Source organism: Zeus faber (genome assembly GCF_960531495.2).
Source record: "Zeus faber genome assembly, chromosome: 5".
Classification (NCBI taxonomy): domain Eukaryota; kingdom Metazoa; phylum Chordata; class Actinopteri; order Zeiformes; family Zeidae; genus Zeus; species Zeus faber.
This window is the reverse complement of record NC_137192.1, coordinates 11,520,590-11,547,362: the sequence shown is the minus strand read 5'-3', so window position 1 is coordinate 11,547,362 and position 26,773 is coordinate 11,520,590. Positions and strand designations below refer to the sequence as shown.

The 26,773-nt window shown below is 44.0% G+C and overlaps 1 protein-coding gene across 1 annotated transcript in view; it reads right to left on the bottom strand.

Moving 5' to 3' along the window:
• Window positions 1-26,773, bottom strand: part of magi1b (membrane associated guanylate kinase, WW and PDZ domain containing 1b) — a gene marked incomplete at its 3' end in the record, with an annotated part of 152,110 nt that overhangs the window by 39,729 nt on the left and 85,608 nt on the right. Inside the window, exons 3-7 of the mRNA XM_080001543.1 lie at window positions 8,275-8,394; window positions 6,471-6,710; window positions 3,465-3,690; window positions 2,339-2,421; window positions 1,062-1,097 (exon numbers count right to left, since the gene is read on the bottom strand). Of these exons, the coding sequence (XP_079857669.1) occupies window positions 1,062-1,097; window positions 2,339-2,421; window positions 3,465-3,690; window positions 6,471-6,710; window positions 8,275-8,394 (705 nt within the window). The remainder of the gene's footprint in view (window positions 1-1,061; window positions 1,098-2,338; window positions 2,422-3,464; window positions 3,691-6,470; window positions 6,711-8,274; window positions 8,395-26,773) is intronic.

Sequence of the window (26,773 nt, the reverse complement as noted above, 5' to 3'; positions counted from 1 at the left end):
GACTCAGGGAGTTGGACCTCAGGCTGTCGGAAACCGGACAAAAAGCCATTATCCCGTCATCATCAAGACAAACAAGCTGGCGTCAAACTTTTATCTCTAATCCATGATGGTGATCAAGCCCTGTGGTGTGACTGTGTGTTTATTTGTGTGGGCATACTGTGCCTAGCTGCCAGAGGTGTGACCAGGCATGGATTTAGGGGGTCAGATGACAGTGTGTATTAGTTCCGGGCTACCATTACACACGTTGCGTGAAATTGCATTGTCAATTTATATTAAAAGGGATACTCCAGCGCTGCATGCTAACTGTGTTAGCTCAATGCAAGGCTGCAGATGGGTTCAGCTAGCCTAGCTCCTGTGGAAGGGAAAAAAAAAACAAAAGAAACCCTCCAGAAATACACCTTTCATCTCAAAAGCGGAGTTGTTTAAGGCGATACATATTTTTTTATGGTTCGTTCAAAAATAAAACATGAAAGCAAGATCTTTATATGCAGCTCCATTCGGAAACGACAAGAAACTACAACTAGTATAAAAAGAGAATTACCCCCAATAATCCAGAGTATCTTTAAATAGAATGAACAGACTGGGTGACATCCAGAATATTCCATTTATAGACGGTTAGAAAATAATGAGTGTATCTCTGTGACATCAAAGCCAGCTCTAACAGAAAGGATGGTGCGCGAAAAGAGAGGGGGTGTGGTCGAGACAGACAGGAATATTTGAGGATGTATTTACGTGCATAGGCATATGCTTGCGAGTGCATAGGAATATTTGTGCATGTGTTAATAGGTGTGCTGCAAATAGAACTCCACTATCTCTTCCCACCAGCACCGCTATTCACACGTTGACAGCAAACATAGCAGTGTTTACCAAAAACACGCACGGCGAACAAAGGTACACAACGATGCCGGTTTTACTTTGATGCAAAGACGCTCTCATGGCGATGTGCGTGGAGTGGTTGGTGCCGGGTGACGGCGGTGGAAGAGGGCGGCACATTACGCACCCGCTTTGTTCATGGACCTTTGAAATATTGAGTTGGAGAACGAGGCGAGAGAGGTACCTACCGAGGTCATTGTCCAGCTCTTCTGTGTGCACCCCTTCTGCTCCACCAGGACGACAGCACATGGAGAGGAAACGTAGAGACAAATTAGGGAGGATGAGGGACTGTGTTGGGTGTTCATTAGTAACATGTAATAACCATTTATCACCACTAGGTGGGAGTAGGTCAACAAAGCTCAAAAATTCATAGAAAAACAACACTGGAACGTTAATAAATCATGAGGGACATTTTGCCACGATGAATGGCTCTTTGTGTTGGGATCCAGCCAGCGCTCGTAATATTCAATCGCTCAAGCTGCCGCGGCATCGATAAGCCATTCCTCACGCTGGAATCAGTCCGATCAGCAGACATATTTATCATCTTTCTTATTTCAAAGGGTGTGAGCAGGCTCTGACCAGGGGGAAATTAATGCCCTCATTTGTTCGTGGAAAGAGTGTACACACACAGTCTAGTTTAGTGTGCGGTGAGGGGGGGGGGTACAACAAAGGGGTGGGTATTGCTTTTCTGAACTAAAGGATGCGAGTAATCGAGTCAATTCCTCAGAGCTGAGGGGCATCTTGCTCGGATAAACAGCGTGACAAAACGCTCCAGAAGAGTCATGCCACCCGGTGCATGAAGATCACCGTCTCTCACACACACACACACACACACACACACACACACACACACACACACACACACACACACACACACACACACACACACACACACACACACACACACACACACACACACACACACACACACACCCTTTCCCACGACCCAACGCTGACACCTACTGGCCCGCCGGAGTAATGGCTGCTTTTGTGGATGAATTAAATTATTATAATCCAGTGTTCAAGGCGGACTGGGTTTCTAGCACTAATCAAGAGACAGACAAATTAGAGTAAGAGGTGATAACTGATTCCGCTCCTTTGAAAAGAATACTGTACGGTGTATATTACAGATAATGCGGTTGCAGACACAAGCGTCAGTGAACTGCTTCCTCTCAATTGGTCCGACAGAAGAGTTTCATCTTTTAATTGACTCAGAAGCTGGAAGTCACTCCGGCAAAAGAGTCGAGCGAGCGAGTTAATCTCCGACTCACGAACGGAAATGATAACTGAGGACTGAATTCTGTGACAAAAAAAAAAAAAAAAAAGAAAAGGGCTAAAAACTCTTGTGACTCTTGTGACTCGTCAAGAACCGCATCTCAAAAAAAGGGGCTGAGCCTATCATCACGAGCGGACTCGCGGGCGGACGTAGGTCTTTCGTCCGCCGAAGCTTCTCCGACATACGTACCATCGTCTTCACATTCTTCCAGGGGTTTCTGAGGTTTGTCCAGGCACCGGGGGTCTATCCAAGAAGTGGTCTTTGTGTTGTGGCTAAACATAGAAACAAGAGTACACCTGGTCACACCCCACATCTTCTTCATTAAAAAGTGATAAAAAGGCTAACTCAAAATGAAATAAAGAAATAAAACTTCACTACACTCAGCTTTCCTACTGAAATGCAGCAGAAAGTGTTTCTGGCATACATGATTTAAGGGATCTGTTTTTTCCCCACTCCATCGACCCTGACTTATTTAATATAGACTCTGAGACAGTATAATACATTATTATACTGTCTGTATGATATATAGTCTGTAGTTGAAAGAAGCCCAATATTTCTTACACAAATGTCTCTGTTCAGTCAGCTTCTGTTTAGTGATGCTAAATAATCTATAAAATGATACTTATGTTGATTTTTTTTTTGTATCTGGTATAATCCATACATTTTGTACATCACCTTAATTCTCTGAAAAGCAGACCCCTCTTCACAGAGACAATGAGCGCGAATGGGGATGCTTCAGACTAAATCATGAGGCAACAATGAATATCCCATAATATGCATAAATGATAACTCATCTTATTACATTTTTTTTTTTAAATGTGTCTTAAAACCAGGCCATGAAACAAAGCAACCTTACTTTAAGGACACGGAAGTCTTCAAATCAATGGGTTAAAGTGGTCCTGTCTAGGAAACCTGATCAGGATTTGTCACATGAGGACATTATCAGGACGACTGGGTGTTGTGAGGATTGTACAGATTCCGATGCCGTTTCTTATCCATCCATTTCCATTTCTTCTTTATCTGATTCTTAGAGGTATTGAGACGACTCAGCCTTAACAGCATTGACTTTGTTAAACTACTCACAGAAGACACTGCTGTGTTGCGGTTTTTAAACAGTGGCCGCGCTTCTGTGACGAAATAAAAGCTGCATTTCTGAGTTGAAAAATGGTTTACAACGCTCGACGTCGCGCCATGCTTGCGAGAAATAGCATTTGGCCCGAGTTTCCTTTTTGTGAATGTTGCGAATCACCCAAATGGGATCGGCATTTCGACTTTTGTCTTTGGTCCATGAGAACTTGATCCCCGGGACACCTACTCTATGTAGTAGACCTCTCCGTTTTCGGTGTAGGCCATCTCCCAGTTGTCCGGCAGAAGTCCCAGCGGGTCCTCTGCGGGAGGATGGCTGAGGTGAGGGTGAGTTTGCTGTGTCCTCTCCGTGGTGGCCGATGACGAGGGGGGGGTCCCGGCGTAGGTGGGGGCGCTCTGGCGGGGGGCGAAGGGGCGCGCTGGGTGCTGAAGGTCGTCGGGTTCGCTGGAGTCTCCTGGGGGAGGACGGGGGACAGAGGGAGGTAAGAGTTAGACGTCACGCTGTTTTCAAAAGGGTGAGCATGGGAGGCCATTAGGGGGATTAGATTTGTTGGTGAAAATTCCAAATATAGGTTAGATTAAAAACATTCTCAAAAATACCAAAAATTGTTTCTAAGCGGGATTACTAGCACAGCTGATCCGTCACTGTTTCGTGTTTTATATTGACTTTTATATATACAAGGTTCATTCTGGCATTACAAAACACAAGTTTTGCACTATTTGCACTATTTTTTTCATTTGCCAGGACTGATGCTAGTCTTATTGTGTATTATATATATAAGTATAACTATTATATATACACACACACACACACACACACACACACACACACACACACACAGGTGTGTATATATATATATATATATATATATATATATATATATATATATATATAGATATGAATCTCATTGTCCTCTACTATTATAACTACTACTATTATAACCTCTACTATTATGTCTTTTTCCAAACATGCTGGATTTTATTGCACATTTCCCTGACATAACCTATGTTATCAAAGGAATTCTGGAAATCTTTATTACATTACGATTTGAATAACAAAACCAGGGGGATTATCAGAGGTTTTCAATGATCGCTTTTTTGTCAAGAAATTTTCAAGAACTTCAGCACAAAAGGAGCTATTTTCAAGGCACAGTATTCCAGTACATGGATTTATAAGGGCAACATCCAAGCACTTAAAGCACCTGAAGGAGTTGGTAAGAACACTGTGTATACGATCTGAGAATAGAAAACATATTTTGAATTCCTTCGTCCAAAGAAATGCAGTTTCAAATCAGTTGACCGTTCAAATAATAAACAGAATCCCTCAAATTATGTATTGCCAATCTATGCAATCAACATAGTGAATTGCGCACAAGTGTAATTCAAGAATTTCATTAAAATCGCTGACCGTCTGTTCTGCCACTTGAGTTACTACGAGCTTTTCAGATACTCATTTCTTAAAACACAACAGTGACTTCAGCTCCCTCTTACAGTCGGTAACTGGGCTGTTCACACCTTGTGCCCCCCCAACACCACAATAACAGTCCTATCGTTCCCTGTGGTTCCTCTTCCTGTCTCGTTCACACGCCAGCTCAAACACAAACACTCACATGTGGAGACTTACGGCCTGAGATATAAAACAAACAAACAGAGAAAAGAAAAAAAAACGAATGGAAAAAAAATAAATAAATAAGAAGACACTTTAGAAAGTGTCCGGGGGCAAAGTCAACCTAGTTTTAATTCCTACTGACCTACTAACACAAAAAAACATGATAAAAATGAAATGAATATAGGGTAATCCAATTCAACCCCTATCGGAAAATGTCTCTTCCTGTGGGAGCTAGCCATTGATGAATTTAAATACTACTACGAGATTGTTCTGGTACAATAACAGCCGCATAGGGCCGTATTCACAAGAAGCCCTGCATCGGTGCAATCTCAGCCAAAACAGAAGCACGCATCTATTCGAGTCATATCCAAGTAATCAAACAGACCCCCCCTCCTACACCTCACATTTGAACTGGAGCCATTGTGTGTTAATGAGTGAAGGTATTAAGAATGGCCACCGCTCTGCGTTCCAAGCCGTCCTTCCTGCAGCCAGATGGCACTATTTTCCCCCCAGACGCAGGCGGAGGAGAGACCACTTACTCACCGCACAAAGAACCACTTGTATCCTGCAGCTCCCTCTCTCCCTCTCACTCTCCCTGACTCTTTCTTTCCCCTTACCTTCTCATTCTCCGACAGCTTTTTCCTAAAAATGCATTCCTCCCTTCCTTCTCTCTTCCTCCCTCAGACCTTTCTGCGACCCTCTCCAACCTTCAACACCCGCCTGTACGCCCCGCTCCCGGGGCCACTCCCTCTTTCCTTCCCCTCTACCTCTCTCTCTTTCCATCCCCTCACACATCATCTGTTCCCCCCTTTCCAGAGCCTGTCTCTCTCTCACTCCCCCTTTTCCTTCCTCTCACCCTGAGCTGGACCCAGCAGGAATCCAATATGGGTAAAATGGATAATGAAGGCAAACCAGAGGAGGGGGGCCAACCAGGAATTAAATATTGTTTTTGGTCAACTCAGGAACAACCTCCAAACCCCCCATTTTACCCCCCCAATCACTCCCCTTCTTACTTTACCAAGTACATCTCAACCTCAGTGGAAGATGGAGGTATGTGCTACATAGTACACAATAATATTCAATTAGTGCAATTACAATTCATCGCTTATCTCCCTTCCTCTAGGACGGTGTGAAGAAAAAGAAGAAAAAAAATGTTATTTTCTAACTCACAAAATATATATTTTGTGTATTAGAGGAGAAGAAAGCCAATGAAATTAAATAAAGGCTTTTAAATAATAGTTAAGTAGTTTTTGCAGTTAAGTAATTAGTTGTTGTGAATGGATTGTTGTTTAAGGCCATTGATCCATTGATTGTTATACTCTGTGTATTGACAAAACTCTTCCAACACTATGAATAGATAGATACAAGATATAAGATAAAATAGTAGATTGCAATACTCATTTAATACATAACAATCTATACCACTAAAATCCAAGCTCTACTAATGATACTTATTCCTAGAGAAGGTTCTGCTGGTTGTAACTGTGATAGTTGGTTTGACAACTACCAACAAAATGTTATAGTTATTCCCGCTGCACAAAAGCTAAATGATGTAATGTCATGTAATTATGACACTGTAATACAACCTACAACAAGCTACAACGTACAATCATTGATAAGTGATACCTGTGAAGCTACTGTTCATCTCAGGGAGGTCCTCGTCGTCCTCCTGCAGCCCTCCAGGCACTATTCCAGCATTTTGCATCTCATTGTAGGACTTGCTGCGTCTGGGCGTGGAGTGCTGAGAGCCGGGCAGGCTGCCGCTGAGCCCGTCGGGCAGTGGGGCATCACCGCCGCTAACACCGCTGCCGATCACTTTGCCACCAGGGGGCTGCACCGGTGGCTTGGGCGTCCCATAATAGTTACCTAGGCGGTGAGAGAAGATGGGGGTAAATAAGGCATTTGGAATGGTCAAGTGACAGATGTGTGTATGCATGAGAGAATGGGATTCGGGGAGAAGGGCATGACTCGTCAAAGTTCTAGTTCTAGTTTTTCCCTCAGCGACTGGCTTCCGCAGCCCCGGTAGCACGCTGATTGCATCTATGTGACTGGATGGAAAGACTTTCTGCCATTGTTCGTTGGGATACATGTCTCTGAATTAAACACATTAAGAACCTGTCTAACCCCAGCTATTGATTGATCTTTAATATATTCAACAATTACTCGGCGACGCATTATTAAAAGTGGAGCCATCAATGATAACCACCGTTTCTCATTCTCATGTTCAATACGATTCAACTTGCCTTGCAGACATTCATTAAGTGACCATTTAAGGTTTTTCACCACAAGGCCACAGCGGGTGGATTTATGAAACGGCAGCGTGAGGAGGGGGTCTCACACCCTGGGAGGAATACAACGTTGTTAGGGGGCACACCGCTGGTTAATTTCAGAGGGTCCCTACTGCGTGCAAACTCCCCGACTGTGATGCTTCCAACTGGGCTGCGATGTTGTCTTCCTCTAGTCGTACAAGTTACCCTCCACAGTGTCCAGGCTACTGTGGGATTCATATCGATATGTTTTCGGTATATTTCCATAGGTTTGCCAGACCTCTTTAATCTAGGCTTTAGTCCCTTTACTCCAAGGGACTGCTTGAACATATTACATTGATTAGATATATATTGCTTTTCAATCAAATGTTTTCCAGTCCCTGGATTCTTTATTTTGTAAAATAGCTTCAACATTCAAGGGTCAATGCTCTTGATATAGTAGTAAAGTCTGCGCAGACGGCATGCCTGACGACAGTTTCATACACAAGGATCCGCCGTTCCCCAGCTAAACGCCTCATGTGCTGGCTTATTCATATCGTTTATTTCTGAAGGTTAAATTCTGTTATTTCTGTGAAGCCTTCAACGGTGCCGTAGCCAGACTCCTGCCTTCCTGAAGCTGCTGAGAATGTGGTTGATGTCTTTAAGTAGCGTTTCTCGAGCTAGTCTTCACTCGCTGCGCTTTGAAAGTTAAAGTGATACGGGCATGAAGGGAGAAAGGCCATCGAGTGGAACCATTAGCGGGAGGTAAACAGGGCAGACTGACCCGCCTTATGTTATTCTGAAAAGATCTTATGTTAGTTTTAAAAGACGGTAAAGCGATGCTACGTTATCTTTTTCGCTCAAATAAGTTAATTGACGAAAAATGTGATGGTTTCTATTTGCCGTTTTCTGTCTAGAAGGTAGAGAAACATATGGACTCAGTTCTCCACCCTGATCGGGTATCATTCATAATTTAGGTATTTCCTGGAAATGTAGCCGTTGGAAGCCCGGTATCTCCACCTCACGTCTCTTGCTGGAATTTGTTGGAGGCTGTCGGAGGTGTCTGAGGAAGGCTGCCGTCTAGCCACTCAACAAGGGGGAACACATTTCTGCGGCAGGTCTACCTGCCAACATCAATTTCCCGTATTTTCAATAACAGCTTTTCACATTATTCGAGAGCGTACCTTCATACGTTCCGATCTCTAAGAGGGTTCCACTTTTCTCCAACTCCAAAAAGTCCTCCACTGACAAGAAGTTGTAATCTACGCCTGGAACTTCTCCTCCGCGAGGAGAGCGGGTTGTACCTGGAGAGCCAAGAAAGAGAGAGAGTAAGAGTTAGAGATGCCAACTACGGCAATAACTACATCCCATTTCATAAAGAACCTGCTCCAACTTCACGTATGCTTTCAGAGTACACTGAGTTTAGACTGTATTTCACAGGTTTGAGGAGAAGAAATGTGAGGAAAGATCCGGGGTAAAACAAAACAGTTACAGGGCATGATGCAGTAATGGCTGGTATGGTTTCTAATAGGGATGCACCAAATAAAAAGTACACTGACAAAGCTGTAAAAATACAAATATTCTAACCAAATATGTGATTATTTATTTTTGTCTTTTGACAAACACATCATATTGGGGACTCTGGGGAGCTGTTGTCGCTCCCCGTTTGGTGAAAAGTAAAGAGTGTTAACAACAATCCTAATCGTTTCACCACAAAGTGAATAAAAAGGCAAGTACACATCTTTGAAAATGGCAACTTCGCATAAGATTTGGAGGGAAGTGATGAAATATCCAATATAGTGAATATACACAATATAGTTTGTGTTACGCATTTTTTTGTCCGTTGTCTGAAGGTATTTTAAGGGGATTGATTATGCTTTTCCTTATGTACTGTCATAGAGATAATGTTACAAAGATGGATGTTTATATTAGACATGAGTGAAGATTCAGCAACTGGATTGCTTATTTCTCACTTCATATTTGTTCAGAAACAGATTTACACAGTTAGGGATTATATACAATGAAACCCAGAAGCCATGCTCAAATGCCATTGGCTCACAGAACTCGTGGCCTCAGGATGATGGCTCCACCAAATGAAACAGAGGGTCAGGAAAAAATTCAAAAACATGTTTTGGGGACATCAGAGACCTATATTGACTTGTAAAACGTGTAAAAATTAGCATAATAGGTCCACTTTAAAAAGTGATCGCACTGTGTGGCCAATTTTTATTTGGTTTCCTACTCGGCATTTCAATATTATAAGAAACTGTTTCCATGTTAGTAGACACTATTAGTAGACAGTGCAAGTCTAGAATCAACTTCAAAGCAAATGGATTATCCACCCTGGTGCAGCAAATAACAAAGACAACATAGCGGTGCCATTTAATGGTCATGTAAAATCTAAATTAACACAACAAGAGGACAACGCTGACATACTGGCATGTAGCAACTGAATGAAAGGATCCTTCATGAATCAAGACATAAACGACCAAAGTTAAATGGACTCCACCGTGTTTGCCACTGTGTTTGGCACCGTGAGGCTCTTTAACACTGAGGTAGAGTGCAAGACGTAGTAGTACACTTAGGAGGAGGAGTAGGAGGACGAGGAGGAGGATATGTGTGTATGTGTTGGAGGAGGTTTGGCATGGACCTGTGAGGATGTAACGCGTGAGTGGTGTTAATGACAGTGGACAATTGGCTTATCAGCATTGTGTCAATGGTAAACAGCCTTGCAGTGTGGAGATGACAACCAGACCGCTTAACACCGGTGGCACTACTGATGACAAAAGCCACACTCTGTTATATTATCTTCCGAATATTCACTGAATATTGTTTTAATTTTTGGATTTTCCTTATCATTGCACTTTTGCACCCGCCCTCTTCTCCTATGCTTGACTTGTGTATATATCCCATGCTACCTACCGCTCATGGTGATGACCCATTCATTGGTGATTTTTTTTATTTATTTTCTTTTGACTGTAATCCACTGCACACAGAGAATTGTGATAACCAGCCGTGAATTCAGCAGCCAAGGTACAGCTCCAAACTGAAACAGCAACGTCGTAATGATTCTGCGTTTCTTCATTTTCTCAAGACAAAAGGTGCCTCCCTGTGAGTCAACCACCTTCCTCTGTGATGCCATTTGACGGGGGGCAGCCCGCTGTTTTCTGTTCCTTTCCCTTCCCCACTTTCTTCATCCTTTTATTTCATCTCTCTGTCGTCCAATCACATTGTCTCTAGTGGGCTAGTGAGCAATAAGATGGTAAAAATAGATGTGTGGGGCGAAGGGAAGAGGCTTCCACTGCAGCCACGTTCAATGACACCGGTAATAAATCACAGATCGGGGATGTGAGGGCAATAACTCCATACAAATGTGTGAACACACGTGTTCAGACACATGTACGTCCATCGAGTGCACCCACACTCGGTCCCCTTTTCCGCCACTTACACAATAGCACACCCAATCATGCCAAATGCCATCTTTTCCATCCCGAGCCAGCCCCATCTGGGATGTAATGGCCAAATGTACTTGCTGCGAGCCGCAGGTAGGAGGCCATCTCTCCATTTCCTCCCCCCTCTCTTTCCAATCAACACACATCCTTCCCTGTATAGCTAACATTCAGCATTTAGCGGCTTCTAAATCTGCTCAACTCTGCTGCCTCGTTCCCATGGCGGTGAAAGCAAAATCGCTTCCAAATCAAATTAAACCTTTTCTGGGGTCTGCTGAACGAGACCGTGTCCTCTTTGTTGTTTACAGAATGACAACCTCAGAGAGTCCTTGGACGGAGCTATCCATACACACTACTGCTGGATGGCTTTCAGCACAAAAGCGGCCATTGATTCAACTCCGGTTCGACATCGCTGCCGTAAAGAAAGCAAATAGGAAGTGTAACTGTGACCAGTGTTTCAAAGGAGATTGTACAATAGCAGTGCCTTGGCTCAGGCCCAGAGACAAAGACACTCGTTGCTATCAGCATAATTAATTCACAATCGCCCCTCGTCCACAAAAGCTCTATTGAGTGAGCCCTGGACCAGAGTGAAAAATGTAGAGTGATTGAGAGAGTGTGTGAGAGTCCTTCACTGAGAGGCACCGCTCTGAGCTGGTGTGGCCGAGCGGTACAACAGTCAGATTCACTACACTTTGGGAGACTGACCTCCAAAGTGTAAAGATGGAGAGGAGCGAGAGAAACAGAGGGAAAGAGAGAGTGTGCGTGTTAGGGGTGTTAGGAGGTAGCATAATCCAGCCGCTGGCAAACACAATGGGGCCTTGGAGATGGTTATGGCAATTTCTTAAGATGATGCAGGAATCACCGGATGCAATAATAGCGGACGCACCATAACCAGCACAAAGCTTGCAGAAAGCACGGCCGCCTTTCAGTGAACGAGCTCAAAAATGAAAGCTCACTCGCGGAAGCACACCTACCCAACCAATAAGGTGTTAAACAGTAGAAAAAATACAGCAGCACACTGGCCTAACACACTTTTTTCCCCCTCCTGCTCACACAGCGAGCCGCTGGGATGTTCTGTTGCTAGGGACAACCGGGGGAACGATAGGCTGGGGAGAAACGTTGGACAACCACAAGGACTGTCCTCCGATGACGCTGTCTCCCGCTCCGGCTCCATAACCCCTTCAATCCACCTCAGTTCAATGCACAGGGATATGAAACGCACAGAGGCATGACTCTGAGGCCCGGGCCATATGAGGAAGCATAAATGATGCATCTTTGAGGAAAATAAAATAAAAAATGAGGGGAGCGGGTAAAAAGAGGTGCAGAAAGAGAGGGAGGAAGGAAAAGGAATACCAATGTGGAAAGACAGATATGCCGAGAGACAACAGCGCCCGATCAAGAAAAAGACGAAATTTAAAAAAGCATTAGTGGTCAAGATGTAAGATAAATTAAATATATTTTTTTCTTAATTCTGCCTTTATGATCTTCGGTGAAAAAACATTGTGACACAACTGCAGAAAACAGAAAATAACTAGCTAGTGTGCATACATACCGTCTCCAAACATGAAAAGCACATTCTGACATTTAAGAATGTCACCTCTTATGTTTATTCATTTGGTTCTGGTTATCTCGGGTAAAAGATTGTACATTCTAGTTCCTCAATAAAAACATTGGACAACAAAAAAGTCAGCATTGGGTTGATTACATTCCAAAATGTCTTTAAGAACCCTAGCAAAGACAACATATAATTTAAGGGGAAAATGGAGGAGAAGAGAAGTCTGGGAATGTAAAATAACTTAATAAATTAAAAAAACGAAAACTATTTTATCCGCTATGCCATCTAATTAACATGGCTGAATATAGTATACTAGAAAGGTTAGTTCAATCACAAATTTGCTTTTCCACAACAACAACAAAAAACAAAAACAGCCTGAGCAAAATCTATTTGTCAGTGGAAACAAGGCTGACCACACAGCTATGCCTATGCAAGCCTCCTTCCTCCTTCGCTCGGTAATAGTTATCAGTACACAGGAACTGGAGAACCTCCAAGGTGTTATTGGAAATAATCAGGATATGTCTATAATTCCACTGAAGCATTACTGTAGTTTTAGTGAGGTTATGGAAAGAGCCATAGTAGTTGGGTTTCTCTCTGTCTGTTTTGTTTTCCATTGTACGTTCCATTTAGTTGGAGCGCTCTTTACTATTCCAGCTTAAATGCACACCGAGCGCTCCGCTTTGGCTTGTTTTGTCAGGAAGCAGGGGACGCCAATAGGCTTTTTTGAGGGAAAATTACAGCACGGGCCTTCCCATTCGACCTCTCCCGATCACTTTGTAGGAGCTGGTTGCGGGTATGAAGCGAGGACTGGTGGGAGAGAGCGGCTTTTCTAAAATTCTCCAATCTGATGAAATTGCCGCTTTGAATTTAGATACGCAAACATTGACAAAACTTTACATAACCCGTTGTGTAATCGGGGTTCAGATGTTTAGTGTGCGTGTACAAGTGCTCAAGGCCTAACTGCATGGATGCAAAGCGGCGGTTTGAAAAAAACACGTGCTCAATAAAACATCTCCGGGATGAAAAGAACAAAACAGTGACAAAGACCGTATTGGCAGTCAGGTAGTAGGAGTATAAGGAACTTTAAGGAAGCATGGGTGAACCCTCCTCCTCCATCGCAAAGTCCTCTCATGTGTCCCTTCACGCAGCCAGACAAGGCAGAATGCTGAACCACCTTTACTCCTCAGGCAATCCAACAGAGGGTTGACTCAGATACCCCACGCATGCACGCACACACACACGCATACATACGCATGCACGCACGCAAAAATAAAAAAAAGGACATTACATCCTTCAAGGCTGCTGCTTGTTGCTGTTATTAAGGGTATCAGTGCCTGGCACAATCAAAGGTTTTGTCATTCTCTCTGCAAAATAAAAGGACTGACGCAGGAACACACACACACACACACACACACACACACACACACACACACACACACACACACACACACACACACACACACACACACACACACACACACACACACACACACACACACACACAAACTCCCATTGACAAAGTGTGAAGCTGTACGGACACCGACTGACAGATTCCATGGCCAAAGAGAGGGAGGGAAAAAAACAACAATAAAATGGACACAAACAAAAACAAACACGGTAACTGTAATGAGTATTATATGCAAATTCCCAATCGCATGACATTGAGCATGAGTTTAGCAAGAAACACAAGAAAAAAACAATCTTATTGGCTCAGGCCATCCCTTGTGTCGACTAAAACTTTTTTTTTTTTTTTAAGCTGGATGATATCTATTACATTTATATCACAATGTTTTATTGTGACAATATCACAAAATGCAAATCCATCACCACCGCACCACTCAAATTATCAACGTGATTGTATAGATACGATTTTCCCATTGATATTATAATTTATGTTAATAGAATAATGTATGCCAGTTCATTGTCGTTACTACTGCAGAATATGTCAAGCAACAATGCAATATTCAACATTTACAACTTCACCCATCAGACAATATTTAGGCTTTAACGTAAATGAAAAGATTGTTCAAAAGGATTCAAGTAAGGCAACTTCCAAACTCAAAAAAGTAAAAGTAGTAGTAGTGACATCTCCACTTAGATCCCCGAGTACGATTAAGCTGAAATGAGGCCTTGTGCACCAAATTTAATTCTGCTTCACCAACTGCTACAAAAAAGGTGGTGACAGTGCACTCTGGGCATAACGTGTATGTCAAAAAAACAACTGAAATTGTATGTGACATGACTATAAACAAGTGACTCATCAATGCAAATGAGACTTTTTTTTTTTTTTTGTCAAATCTAGAGTCATTCTGACATTGATTTGGTCCGACTCACCACGCATCTTTGGAGGAACATTAACATGAACAAACTTGGGTAGAATGTTGAAAATATGAATGCACTTGTCAAAGACTTCAGGCATCAATGGCGACCATCCTCAGTGTTCGATTAAACTGCCCTATCGGCCAGGTGAATGCTAAAAGCTGACATTAAATGTTGTGCTCAATATGTGCAATGCAACTCCACGTCCTGCATAATAACCGCCAATTTCAAAACTGTTACGCCGCCACCTTGGTGCTACCATTCAAAACACCACCGCAGCTACACTACCAGTCGGGCAAAGTAAGTCTCATCACCAACATAAAGCAACAAGTTAGATGGACAGTGAGTTTGTTCTAACCATGATCAATACATGACTGTGACTGGTTGTGACCTTGGCATTACCAGTTTGTCTACACGGTCGTTCAGCTCAGCACCTTTCAATCACGCCTCCGAATGGACTGAAGGGTGTTATTGAAGGTTCATTGCATAGTTTGGGGGAAACAACAAGAGTAGTGTGAAGGATCAGCGGGTTTTTTTTGTACGGAACACAACTTTGGATGGTTACTTTTGGAGGTTAACTGGGTATTGCCATATCAATCATTTTATACTTAATGGGTTATGAGCATCATCCATTAAAAGTACATTCAACGCGCAAAAAAAAAAAAAGCAAAACAACAAAACAAAAAAAATCTCCTTCGTTTGGGATGCAACAGTAGATAGCAATCCCCTTTGCACAAAATAATGAACGTTGGTTGCTTTTGCATGACTAGCATGAACGACTAACAGAACCATTTTGATTGTTTACAGTCAAAAGCATAGGTTCCGTCTGATAGCATGAATATATTCGATGTCACCACCTCATTCCTGTTTAATGTGCATCTATTGTGTCCTTGCAGGCAAATCCAAGGGACTCATCTATATTTAATTGACGGCATACTATTTTAGGAAGCCTCTGCCCTTGTAGTGGCACAATAGACTCGGAGTGAGGATGCTGACATTTGTGAGGTCAGTTGGATGGCGCCAAAATTAGATTTGAGGGTGCAATGACATTAGAAAATGGACCAGAATGACTACACAATCGAATTATGCAACTTTGAAATATCTTCCATTGAACGATGAAAGGCTAATAGGCACATTAGGCTCATTGTATTCGCCATAGTTTAGGGCTCAGAGTAGAGGACAGAAACACAACCAGAGGAGGAGAAAATAGCTCACTTGGAAGCGATAGGGTTTGAACTACTGAGGCGGACACATGGCACAAATATCAGATTATTTTTTCTTTTCGCATTGGTTCCAAAATACATCAAAAAGGCAAAAGGAGGCTGGTCACATGCCAGAGGCTCACAACTCAGTTTCTAAAAATATCTGTGTTGGAAAAAAACAAACAAAAAAAAAACAACAACAATAAAACAGGTTACTTCCTGTGTTTGACTCCGGAGCAGTGGAGCAGCCTGAGCCCACATAGCCCCAGGACTTGGCAGAGCGTTTTTTGGTGTGACCTACATTTAACACCCTGCGCAAGGACAATGTTGGGCTTCACTCCTTGGACGATGTTGGATTCTCGCCCTGCCTCCAAGTCTTGGTGCTGCTTGTCGTCTACGGCTAATTGGGTTTCTTCGCCCAGTTCCGCTTGCTCGTCACAAAATTCATATTGGTCCGCTCGGTCTTCGGAGTCGAAAGACATGTGTGAGTCAAGATTGTCTTCATAGCGCCGTTCAACCTCACGGTTCACGTCAAACTCAGACTCAAGCATGTTTTGCTCCAATCTCACCTCTTCCTTGACATTCACTTCACCATCTGATTTATCGAAAGGTGCGGGTGAACCGGACTCTTGCGCTTCTTTCATATTATTGTGAGGTTTCTTCCTCCTTTTACGGCCTCCAAAACACCCACAAAGGCTGTAAGGGAAAAGGCTGAACATGTCTAGGTGTTGGAGCTGTCAACCGTTATGGTTGTATCTCAATATACTTGATCCAGAGATGAATATGTCCCTTTGGAAAACTATTCCACCACTATTTCAGAAAAAGCAGGTATTCCAAAATGTGCATGCTGGGTCGCTTGTGGACCAAAAAAAATACTTGAAAAGAAGAAATAAAAAATAAAAATAAACATTTCCTTCAAAATGTGGAGATATAGCTGCTGCAAGGTCTCGGAACAGAACGGTGGCTCAGTTGTGCTGTAAAGACTGAGATAAACTCAATGACTTCCAGTGTTTGCTGGATAAACTAGAGGGAGGACCTCTTTTTGACCCCAGGGCCCTCATAATTTTTGGGGAGGATCAAGGGTGTGCGTATGTGTGTAAGTGTGTTGTGGAGAGAGATTCTTCCGCCCAAGTATCTTCAATGTTGATATCCTCCAGCAGTCAGGAAGAACAGTCAAGTCGTCATGACAATTTGCCAGTTTGTCTCAGTTAAGGCCCCAGTGGAAGTTTCAAAGGCGAGGAACCATAATGAAATGCAACAAGTAAAAGCCTGGTCACCAGGCTTCACCTCATTAACAACTGCAAAGGAAAATTAAGAGTGAAATTGGTGTTTTTTCATCTTTGTATTTAAAGGAGAAGTAGACACTGAGCATACCTTTCCATTGGCTTATGGAATAAGCATATCTCTGTTAAGCTCACCTAAAACTAGATACTGATTAAGTATAATCCACTCTTGCATCATCCAACAGTTTCAACATTCAGATTAACAACATTTGCAACTATCCAAATCAAACAACCCTACGGGAATTTATTGTCTGGAAATAATGTTAACCAGTTTGCACTCGTGGTGTACTAATATACTGTACATAATAGGTTACAGCTTGTCAAAATGTCTTACATTCAAAATAAATTCACTGGCTCACAAACTAAGGGCACAATCTGCCTTTCTGCCTTCATGGTTGTAATGAGTTCATTAGGGATCGATCAGAATTGATTAGACAAGATATCAAATGAGGAAAGTTCATCCCGCAACGCCTTGCTGACTTCCATCATTAACTCATCATTAACCATCTTAACCGTGCCAACCAGGACGTTTACCTTGGAAAGACTTGACGCTGACTGAACTGACATAGTTTGTCGTGGCCAAGCAAGCCAGACAGGCTCATAAGACAACACGCCGACCAAACGCCCGCCTCCACAAGGGCGTACCTCAAGGTGCTCTCTTTCACAAACAACACATCTAAATTACTGTAGGTCAGAAACCCAACTTCTGACAGTTATGTGACAACCATATGTATGTGTAGATAAAAACATCTGCTCATCAGGGGGCCATATGGGACTGGCAAGAAAAAGTCTTTAGTAATTCAACCAGCAACTTAAGCCCCTTTCCCACAGGGAATCCATAACATTGCTGGATAAACTATTGTATATCGGGCAAAGGCAATAGGTAATCTGGTATTCAAACATTGGCCCCCTTTTTGGAGAGGTTCCGTAGAGAGCCTCTTTCCACAATAGATGACTGTTACGGATACAGTACATAATGGGTTAGGGTAAGTACGTTATGTCCATTATAGATGCAATCGTCTCGACAATCTGTGTCGGCAACAGACGTTCAATCTGAATCGGTTTTGTTTTTTTCCTGGCTCTCAGAGACCAGCGCTTCGGTTTCTACCCCCCCCCCCTCTCCCCGCCCCTCCCAGACGGACTCGGTTGACTCCGCTGACAGAGCCCGGACAGAGCCCCTGTCGCCGGACACGATAACCCTCACCCAATGTTATTAAATCAGTGTGATCATCTTCAACCTGTCCTACACACTCCGCCTCCAGGAAAGGAACGTTCCTCCACCCATTCTATCTCTCCCTGTCACACCCTCTCCAGCTCCACGCTCCAGTGCATCAGCCACGAGCGAAGCACTTGTGCCTGATGCACTGCACCGCACCCGACTCTAAAAGACATGTCTAGGGTCGGAGTGGCATTTTTAAGAAGAAACATTTTTTTTTTTTCCCCAAAAACATTTTTTATTTTTATTTTTTATTTATTTATTATTATTATTTTTTTTTATATCGGTATTGAAAAGAAATATTGGTAAAAACACACGATTAGCGCTTTGCCGGTATTGTGATTCGGCACCACCGCTACTTCACGTGTTTGTGCTGGCAATGTTACTGCTTCCATTCCCACACACAGCCCTATGGCATTTTCCTGGAAACGATACTAGGTTGAGAGTGGGGAAATCTACGGAACGACTTTTCCGGAACATCGACACCGGCTCGTCTTCACACATTACGCCGATGTAAAACATTGCCAGTGGATTTACGGCTAAAATTCCATGTGGGAATGGGGCTTTAGACAGTTGGTGTATCGTATTTTGTCATGAACTGCATGATCATTTACCTTGTCCAAGACTTCTGAAAGCTGAAGTTTGGGTATGCATTAAGTGGGATATGCCATGTAACAAGTATCATGCTCAGCATACACACAGACTTTCAGAATCTTGGCAAGAATATAATTAAGCGCTTGTGGAAGACTTGTGTATTGAACTGCTGAATATTTAAAAAGCACAAATAAAAAACAAATAAACACGCAGAAGAACGACTCGCTTAGCATATTTGTGAATGTGGACTGATCAGTGCTATGAGTGAAAAATAGGCCACGGCAAATGTGTTTAGCAATGATTCATTAGCATAATTGTTCTATTAATAGCCAACAGCTTCTCCTATTGGCCTTGTGTGCTAGCATCGAGGTCATTTAAAGACAGGAATCGTTTGCAAGAGATCATTTTAACTCATTCTAGGATGAAAATGACTCTACTAGTCTGTCTAGCATATATATGTCAGTATTTAAGTTTTATCTGGTTGACGTGAGATGTAAGGTCTGGAGTGATGTGGTTGTGCTAAGTTAAGAGAGAAAGATGTTATCTACAAAGCTCGATTCAATTTTTCATGAGAATGACCCAGTGGATAGCACTGGAGGCTGCTGGTGCTCACTCCACCCACTTGCACCCTCCATCCTGTCTTTCTAAATCTTCTCCCATCGTTCCTCTTCCACCGCCAGCTCCTTCAATCTTTCTACCTTTCCCTGTCCTTTGTCGATGTTATCCTCTTTCATCCAATCCCTCTATTCAGCCTCTCCCTGACCAATCCCTATTGCCCCTTTTCTTTGTCTTCAAATAACAGTAATAATTTGTCCGTCATCTTTTTTCTTTAATCTCATCACTGGACTTTTTTTTTCTGTGAATATTAAGGAACTCAGTCCAACTACCTTTTTCCCCCTGATGATTTTCCATTCCATTTCTCTTTCAGAAATTGTCTTGTGACAGGGTCAAGCCAAGACCCCAAACTCTATTCTGCCCCTCTGATGAGGTCATGCAACTCAGAACCAAACCCCACCAAAACCACGGCATCATCCTTCCCGGCCGTCAACATCCATCCGACAAAGACGACCAAAAAGTGAAGGATAAATCACCAGACATTAAATGTTTTTTTGAAAAATGATGTGGTATTTTCGTTAGCACCAGGATTTCTAATGCATAGAAATAGAAGACAGATTCTTTGGCGATCCTGCTAATGGACAGTATGTGGGGCCAGTAATTTCACGGTGCCATCTCTTATTGTCCGGCTGGGGTTATGAGGTTTGAAGTTGACTATTGAGGATTGGGTTCATCCTCTCAGCTACTTTTCCAAACTGATAATATCATAACATAATGTGGGATTATATGTACATAGCACACAGACATTAAATGTATGATATATAAAACACTACATTCAAACGATTCTAATTTCTGCAAAAGGGACATCGGCCTCACTGTCCTCAGCGTCTCATGGTGAGTGGGAGCAGACGTTTCTCTCGGCCCTCACCTGCACTAATTGAAGACAACCCTCAATAAACAAATGTTCGAATGTGGTCCCTAGTTGTCGTTTCAATTAACCAAGGGTATAGCTGTCAGAGACTCCAGCCAAATGAACCACCACACCCCCCCCCATGCTTACACCTTCTGTGTCATGAGGCATCCAAAGCCAAGAACCATGCACTTCTTAAGTAAAATTATACCTGGATAATAGGCACCTATAGCACCAATATTACATGCCTTTATTCTACAACACCAAGGTATTAGTTATAATAAGTTATTAATAATAAGTTGGCCCACACACATCGACATTTCCTTTGTTGAAAGAAATGACTGTATAGATGATACATTTCTAAGAAAACACATTTCTGAATCTAACTGGACGACAGAAAAAATACTGTCAGTGGCTCTGCCAAGGAAATCTGGAAACATTTTCAGAGCTAAGTGTTAATCTTTAGATATTACAGCAGCATTTGGATAAATCTTCACAGCAGACATGTTGTGATGTCGAGGTAGGGGGCACGCCTGTATTTCCAGAGACAACACGAGGCACATCCTTGTGGATGGAGAATATACAAAATCTCACACACACACACACACACACACACACACACACTCCAACCGGCACCTACAAACGCATACGTGCAAAAGTACAAACAGAGGGATGACAGATTCCCAGTCTGCCAGCGTTTTCCAAAATCAAAACATATCGGCCAGAGAGAGCCATTTTATTTTGCAAAGCAGACAGACAGACAGACAGACAGACAGACAGACACACACACACACACACACAACAAGGGGTCAACAACAGTGTTTGTCAACTCGGCAGGGGGACACAGCCATCTGTCTCAGTAAAGGGTTAATCCAACCAAAAGCACACAGGCCACAGAATCCAGCAATTTCGCCTCTGCGACCCCCCCCCCCCCCCCCCCGTTGGTTGGGGTGGTGGGGTTGCATTCCATCGTGCAGCCCTCCCACTCCACTTCCACCAGTCTCCCAATTGGAGGCTCACCCCGCCACCCCCACATCTCTGGTAGAATTTGGGGTGGGCGGTGTCTTTTGTTTTGGTTTTTACAATGATTAGTATGGATGCCTTTCATTTAGAGGGGAGCGCTTTGAGTGGGAAATGTGTGTGTGTGTGGAGGGGGGGTTGCACTCCTTTGACGGAAAGAAGCTAGCAGTCTCTCTCTCTCTCTCTCTCTCTCTCTCTCTCTCTCTCTCTCTCTCTCTCTCTCTCTCTCTCTCTCTCTCTCTCTCTCTCTCTCTCTCTCTCTCTCTCTCTCTCTCTCTCTCTCTCTCTCTCTCTCTCTCTCTCTCTCTCTCTCTCTCTCTCTCTCTCTCTCAGCATCAAGATATTGGATGCATGTCAGATTCCACACCCCCCGGGTTGATATCAACAGCTAATGATTCTGAGATACAGAGGCAGAGAGAGAACAGAAACGGGAGTCGGTCGAGGACAGAGATCAGAGACTCAAACCTGAAGGGCCAGTGGATTGGTAAATCAGCCAGAAACCTCCCCGCTTCTGCCCCCCCCCCCCTCACCCAGAAACGGCGACACAGCACCACAAGCTAGATACTTCGACAGCACCACCGCCGAAACAAGAGAGAGAGAGGGAGAAAGAGAGAGAGGCTTTAAAATGATCCATTTGGAGGCAGAGAGGAGAGGGGATGGAGGGAGAAAGAGCGAAAAAGCGCACGGGGGAGGGGGGGGGGCAGATGTGAGAGACGGAGGGAGAATAAAGAGAGAGAGAGGGAAAACAGGAGGCAGACAGAGGGATGCAGAGAGAGAGAACGGAGGTAGAGGCTAGCATCCTGTCAGCCCCGGCCAGTCTGCTGCTAGCCAACCTCATCTCAGGATAATGGCTTCCAGCGTGAGCAAGCATGTCAACAGATCATATAGCTTAATGCCTCCCACAGCTCTACCCCAGGCGAGGGCACTTCCACCGCGCGCACACACGCACACACACACACACACACACACACACACACACACACACACACACACACACACACACACACACACACACACACACACACACACACACACACACACACACACACACACTTAAACCAGACAAGCAGACACACATGAGACATAACAGCCACACACACACACACACACACACACACACACACACACACACCGCGTCCTTTTGACCACAACACATCAGCCTCCATTATTGCCAGCGACGTGCCGCCGTCTCCTACGCTTCCTGATGCACACAGTCATGCTCACAGAGCCCCCCCCGCCCCCCCCCCCCAATCGCTGCCTCCGTCTCCCTCTTCATCTTCATCCCAACCCCCCACCAAATCCCACTTCCTCTCTGGAACTGGGCAAAATTTTTCAGTAGAAAGAAATGACAACAATACCTCAATGAGCCCTACTGGCCGCTCTGCTCCGCCTCCCCTACAGTCCACAACAACGCTCGACAAGATGGAAAGAGCCAGGGACGATGAAGAAAAAAATAAAAAATAAAAATCCAATCAGGTGAGAATGAGTCCAGAATCACAGTCCAGGGTTTTGTTTTTTCTCTGTCTTTCTCTCTCTCTCTCTCTCTCTCTCTTCCCCCCTCGGGGAGGAAGTGGTGGCGATGCTCTCCCTCTAACTCTGCCTTTCCTCCTGTGCGACTATCCTCCGTCCAGCCCAGCGTTCGGGGCTTTGTCAAGCTAGGGTAACAGTTGCTTAGCTAACCAGATCCACACACTGGGCTTTTTTGGCATACTCGCTTGCCCGCTCTCCCTCTCCCTCTCTTCCTCACGTGCACAGACACACACACACACACACACACACATACACATACACACACACACACACACACACACACACACACACACACACACACACGTACGCACTGGAGTGCTAAGCTTCTGTCTCTGTGGCGTGCACTGTGACTGAGCCCCGCTGTCTCCCGTCTCGCAGGCACCCACATGCACCCGCCCACCTCTTTCCTCTCTCTCTCTCTCTCTCTCTCTGAGCCTCAATCTCAATTCATCCTTTTCCTGGCCATCTTGTTCTCCCAGAATCCAGTATCCCCCCCACCCACCACACTCCTCAAGCTTCTACGTCTCTATCTCACACACATTGAGGGTGTGTGTGTGTGTGTGTGTGTGTGTGTGTGTGTGTGTGTGTGTGTGTGTGTGTGTGTGTGTGTGTGTGTGTGTGTGTGTGTGCGTGTGTGTGTGTGTGTGGTATTGGATGGTGTGGGGGTTGTTTGGGGATAGGGCAGGGAAGGTCTTAACATTGTTAATTTCGTTGACGAATAATGTCCGTCGTAGTTTTCGCCAACAACATTTTTTCACTGACGAAAACGAGACGCTAACTAAATAACAACTAATTTATCAGGACAAAAACGTTGTCAATGAATAAAAACGGGACGAAAATGTCAGGGAGGGGCGATTTGGGAAGGGAAGAGATCCACTCAGAACCAATCTCTTACAAATGTCCTTGTCGCGCAATGTTGACGCAATGAGGATTACCTCTTCCATGCGGTGCACACCGTTCCATGCGGTGCACACCGTTCCATGGGGTGCACACCGTTCCATGGGGTGCACACCGTTCCATGGGGTGCACACCGTTCCATGCGGTGCACACAGTTGAATAGTAAGGTCCTGATACACGTGCTGCACTGCTCAAACTGGACAGAAATTTCCATGCTTGGGAGAACGAGAAGAACAGACATGGATAAATTTCACATTTGGTGTCAAGGAAAACAAGACACTTTGTAAAAAAGAAAGGAGCGAAAATCCCTGGTAAAAACACAAACTAACCTCGAAGCGACAATTGCAGACGAATCATCCTTCCCTTATGCGAAGGTAAGCACACTTAAGTGTTTTATTTTTCAAGCTAACGTTATATATGAGCTAACACGAGCTGGTGTGTTTTACCTAAACTGGAAATGCAACACAAGCGAGAAGAAACCCTCGCTGTCCTGTATTGAAGTGTATGACCCAGACCAGCTGGGGCATGCCCGGGTCTGGGGTGGGGCCGCTGCACCCCTGCTGCCCCTTGCATTGATCTGGTTGTGCGTTGCCTATCTCTCCCACCCCCAACATTCTCCTGGTTACATCCTTTTCCTTTCCTCCCTCATTTACTGCCATAACCCTGACAGGAAGAGGCCACGTGCCGAATTGCTGTTCCAGTTTTCCTGGACTTAATTAACTCTGTTTTGTCGATACATGTTGTCGTCCGACGTGTCTCTGTTTAGGTTTTTCCATGTACATGTTTTGTTTATTTGCCTCACCCGTGGTGATTCTCCCCCTCTTGGAGTAGTGATTAAGTGTTTATAGACCAAAACATGGTAAGATGGTTCTCCAAAGAGGGGGATTGGTGGCGGTTCTGTGTGACTAAAAACTGTTGCTCTTGTCATCCTACAGGTCGTCCACAGGACAGAGTTATTGCAGCAGTTCTTGATGATTAAAGAATGAATAAAAAGCGCTATTGCAGGTTGAGAAATTGAACTCCACTTGCAGAGTAACTCTGTCCTAGATGCAATGGCACAAATACTCCGTGTTGTATGCCCAGCATTCTGACAGCAAAGGTAGAGAAAAAAAAAGTTAATTAAAATATCGATTGACGTGCTAAAGATAATAAGAAAAGTTTCACTGTCCTCAAAATGAAACAAATATGTAACAAAAAAGGAGAATGCACATTGAAGAAATGTAGTATACTTATTTTGAGAGATAATATGTCTCACATTAAGTATACACATACACAAAGTACATTTCGGCTCCCTTTTCCCATCATTATGATGGGAAAAAGGAGCTGAAATGTACTTTGTGTTTGTGTGAGTTTGAGAGTATTTTTTATTTTTTTCCCCGTTTTTCAACCTCACAGATACAGAAGACCTCCAATGACAGGGATGACCCACGGAGTGCAAATAAAGCTAGTGCATCCCAGCAAAATATTTCAACAGCTTTTCTAAGCGTTTCAAAGTGCAGAAGTGGCTCTAAAGAATAACAGCCCAAGGAGAAGGCCATAGCAAAATGGATTGTGCACCCAGGATTACCAGTCACCGATTGAAGATGAGGACTTAGCCTCCTATCTACTCTGTCTCCATCATGAGAACTGACTGTTCCAAACAAAACTAAAATAAGCAATCTTATTGACAAACATTATGAATGTGAATATATACTGTATGTATGCATTATGTGAGGGAGACGGCCAAAAAGGTACTCGGTGTATCATGCGGGAAGAGGAAGGAAGACAAGGACTCTTGGTGGTGGAATGAGGAAGCACAGGAGAGCATGGAGCAGAAGAGGTTGGCAAAGAAGAAATGGGATAGTCAGAGAGATGAAGAAGGTAGAGAGGAGTACAAGCTGATGCGGCGCAGGGCGAAGAGAGAAGTGGCAAAGGCAAAGGAAAAGGAATACAACGAGTTGTATGAGAGGTTGGACAGTAAGGAAGGAGAAAAGGACTTGTACCGATTGGCAAGACAAAGGGACCAACATGGGAAGGATGTACAGCAGGTTAGGGTGATGAAGGATAACGATGGGAATGTGCTGACTAGTGAGGAGAGTGTGTTGAGAAGGTGGAAGGAGTACTTTAAGGAGTTGATGAATGAAGAACATGAGAGAGAGAGAAGAGTGGATGATGTGGGGATAGTGGATCAAGAAGTGCAGCAAATTAGCAAGGATGAGCTGAGAACAGCATTAAAAAAGATAAAGCGTGGAAAGGCGGTTGGCCCAGATGACATACCTGGGGAAGCATGGAAATGTTTAGGTCAGATGGCAGTGGCGTTCCTAACTAGACTGTTCAAGACCATCCTGAAAAGGGAGAGGATGCCGGAGGAGTGGAGAGGAAGTGTACTTGTACCCATCTTCAAACATAAGGGAGACGTACAGAGCTGTAGTAACTACAGGGGAATAAAGTTGATCAGCCACAGCATGAAGCTGTGGGAAAGGGAAGTGGAGGCTAGGTTAAGAGGGCAGGTGGGGATCAGCAAGCAGCAGTATGGTTTTATGCCAGGAAGGAGTACTACAGATGCAATGTTTGCTTTGAGAATGCTGATGGAAAAGTACAGGGAAGGCCAGAGGGAGTTGCACTGTGTCTTTGTGGATTTAGAGAAAGCATATGATAGGGTGCCGAGAGAGGAAGTGTGGTATTGCATGAGGAAGTCGGGGTGGCAGAGAAGTATGTAAGAGTGGTACAGGATATAGGTAGAGGTAGGTAGGATTGCATCAAGGATCAGCTCTGAGCCCTTTCTTGTTTGCAATGGTGATGGACAGGTTAACAGATTAAATCAGGCAGGAGTCTCCGTGGACTATGATGTTCACGGATGACATTGTGATCTGTAGCGAGAGTAGAGGAGAGCCTGGAGAAGTGGAGGCATGCATTAGAGAGAAGAGGAATGAAAGTCAGCAGGGATAAGACAGAATACATGTGCGGGAGGGAGGGCGGCGAAAAGCTGAGAATGCAAGGAGTGGAGATGGAGAAGGCAGATGAGTTCAAGTACTTGGGGTCAACTATCCAAAGCAGCGGAGAGTGCGGGAGAGAGGTAAAGAAGAGAGTACAGGCAGGGTGGAGTGGGTGGAGAAGAGTGTCCGGAGTGATCTGTGACAGAAGGGGAAGGTTTACAGGGCGGTAGTGCAACCA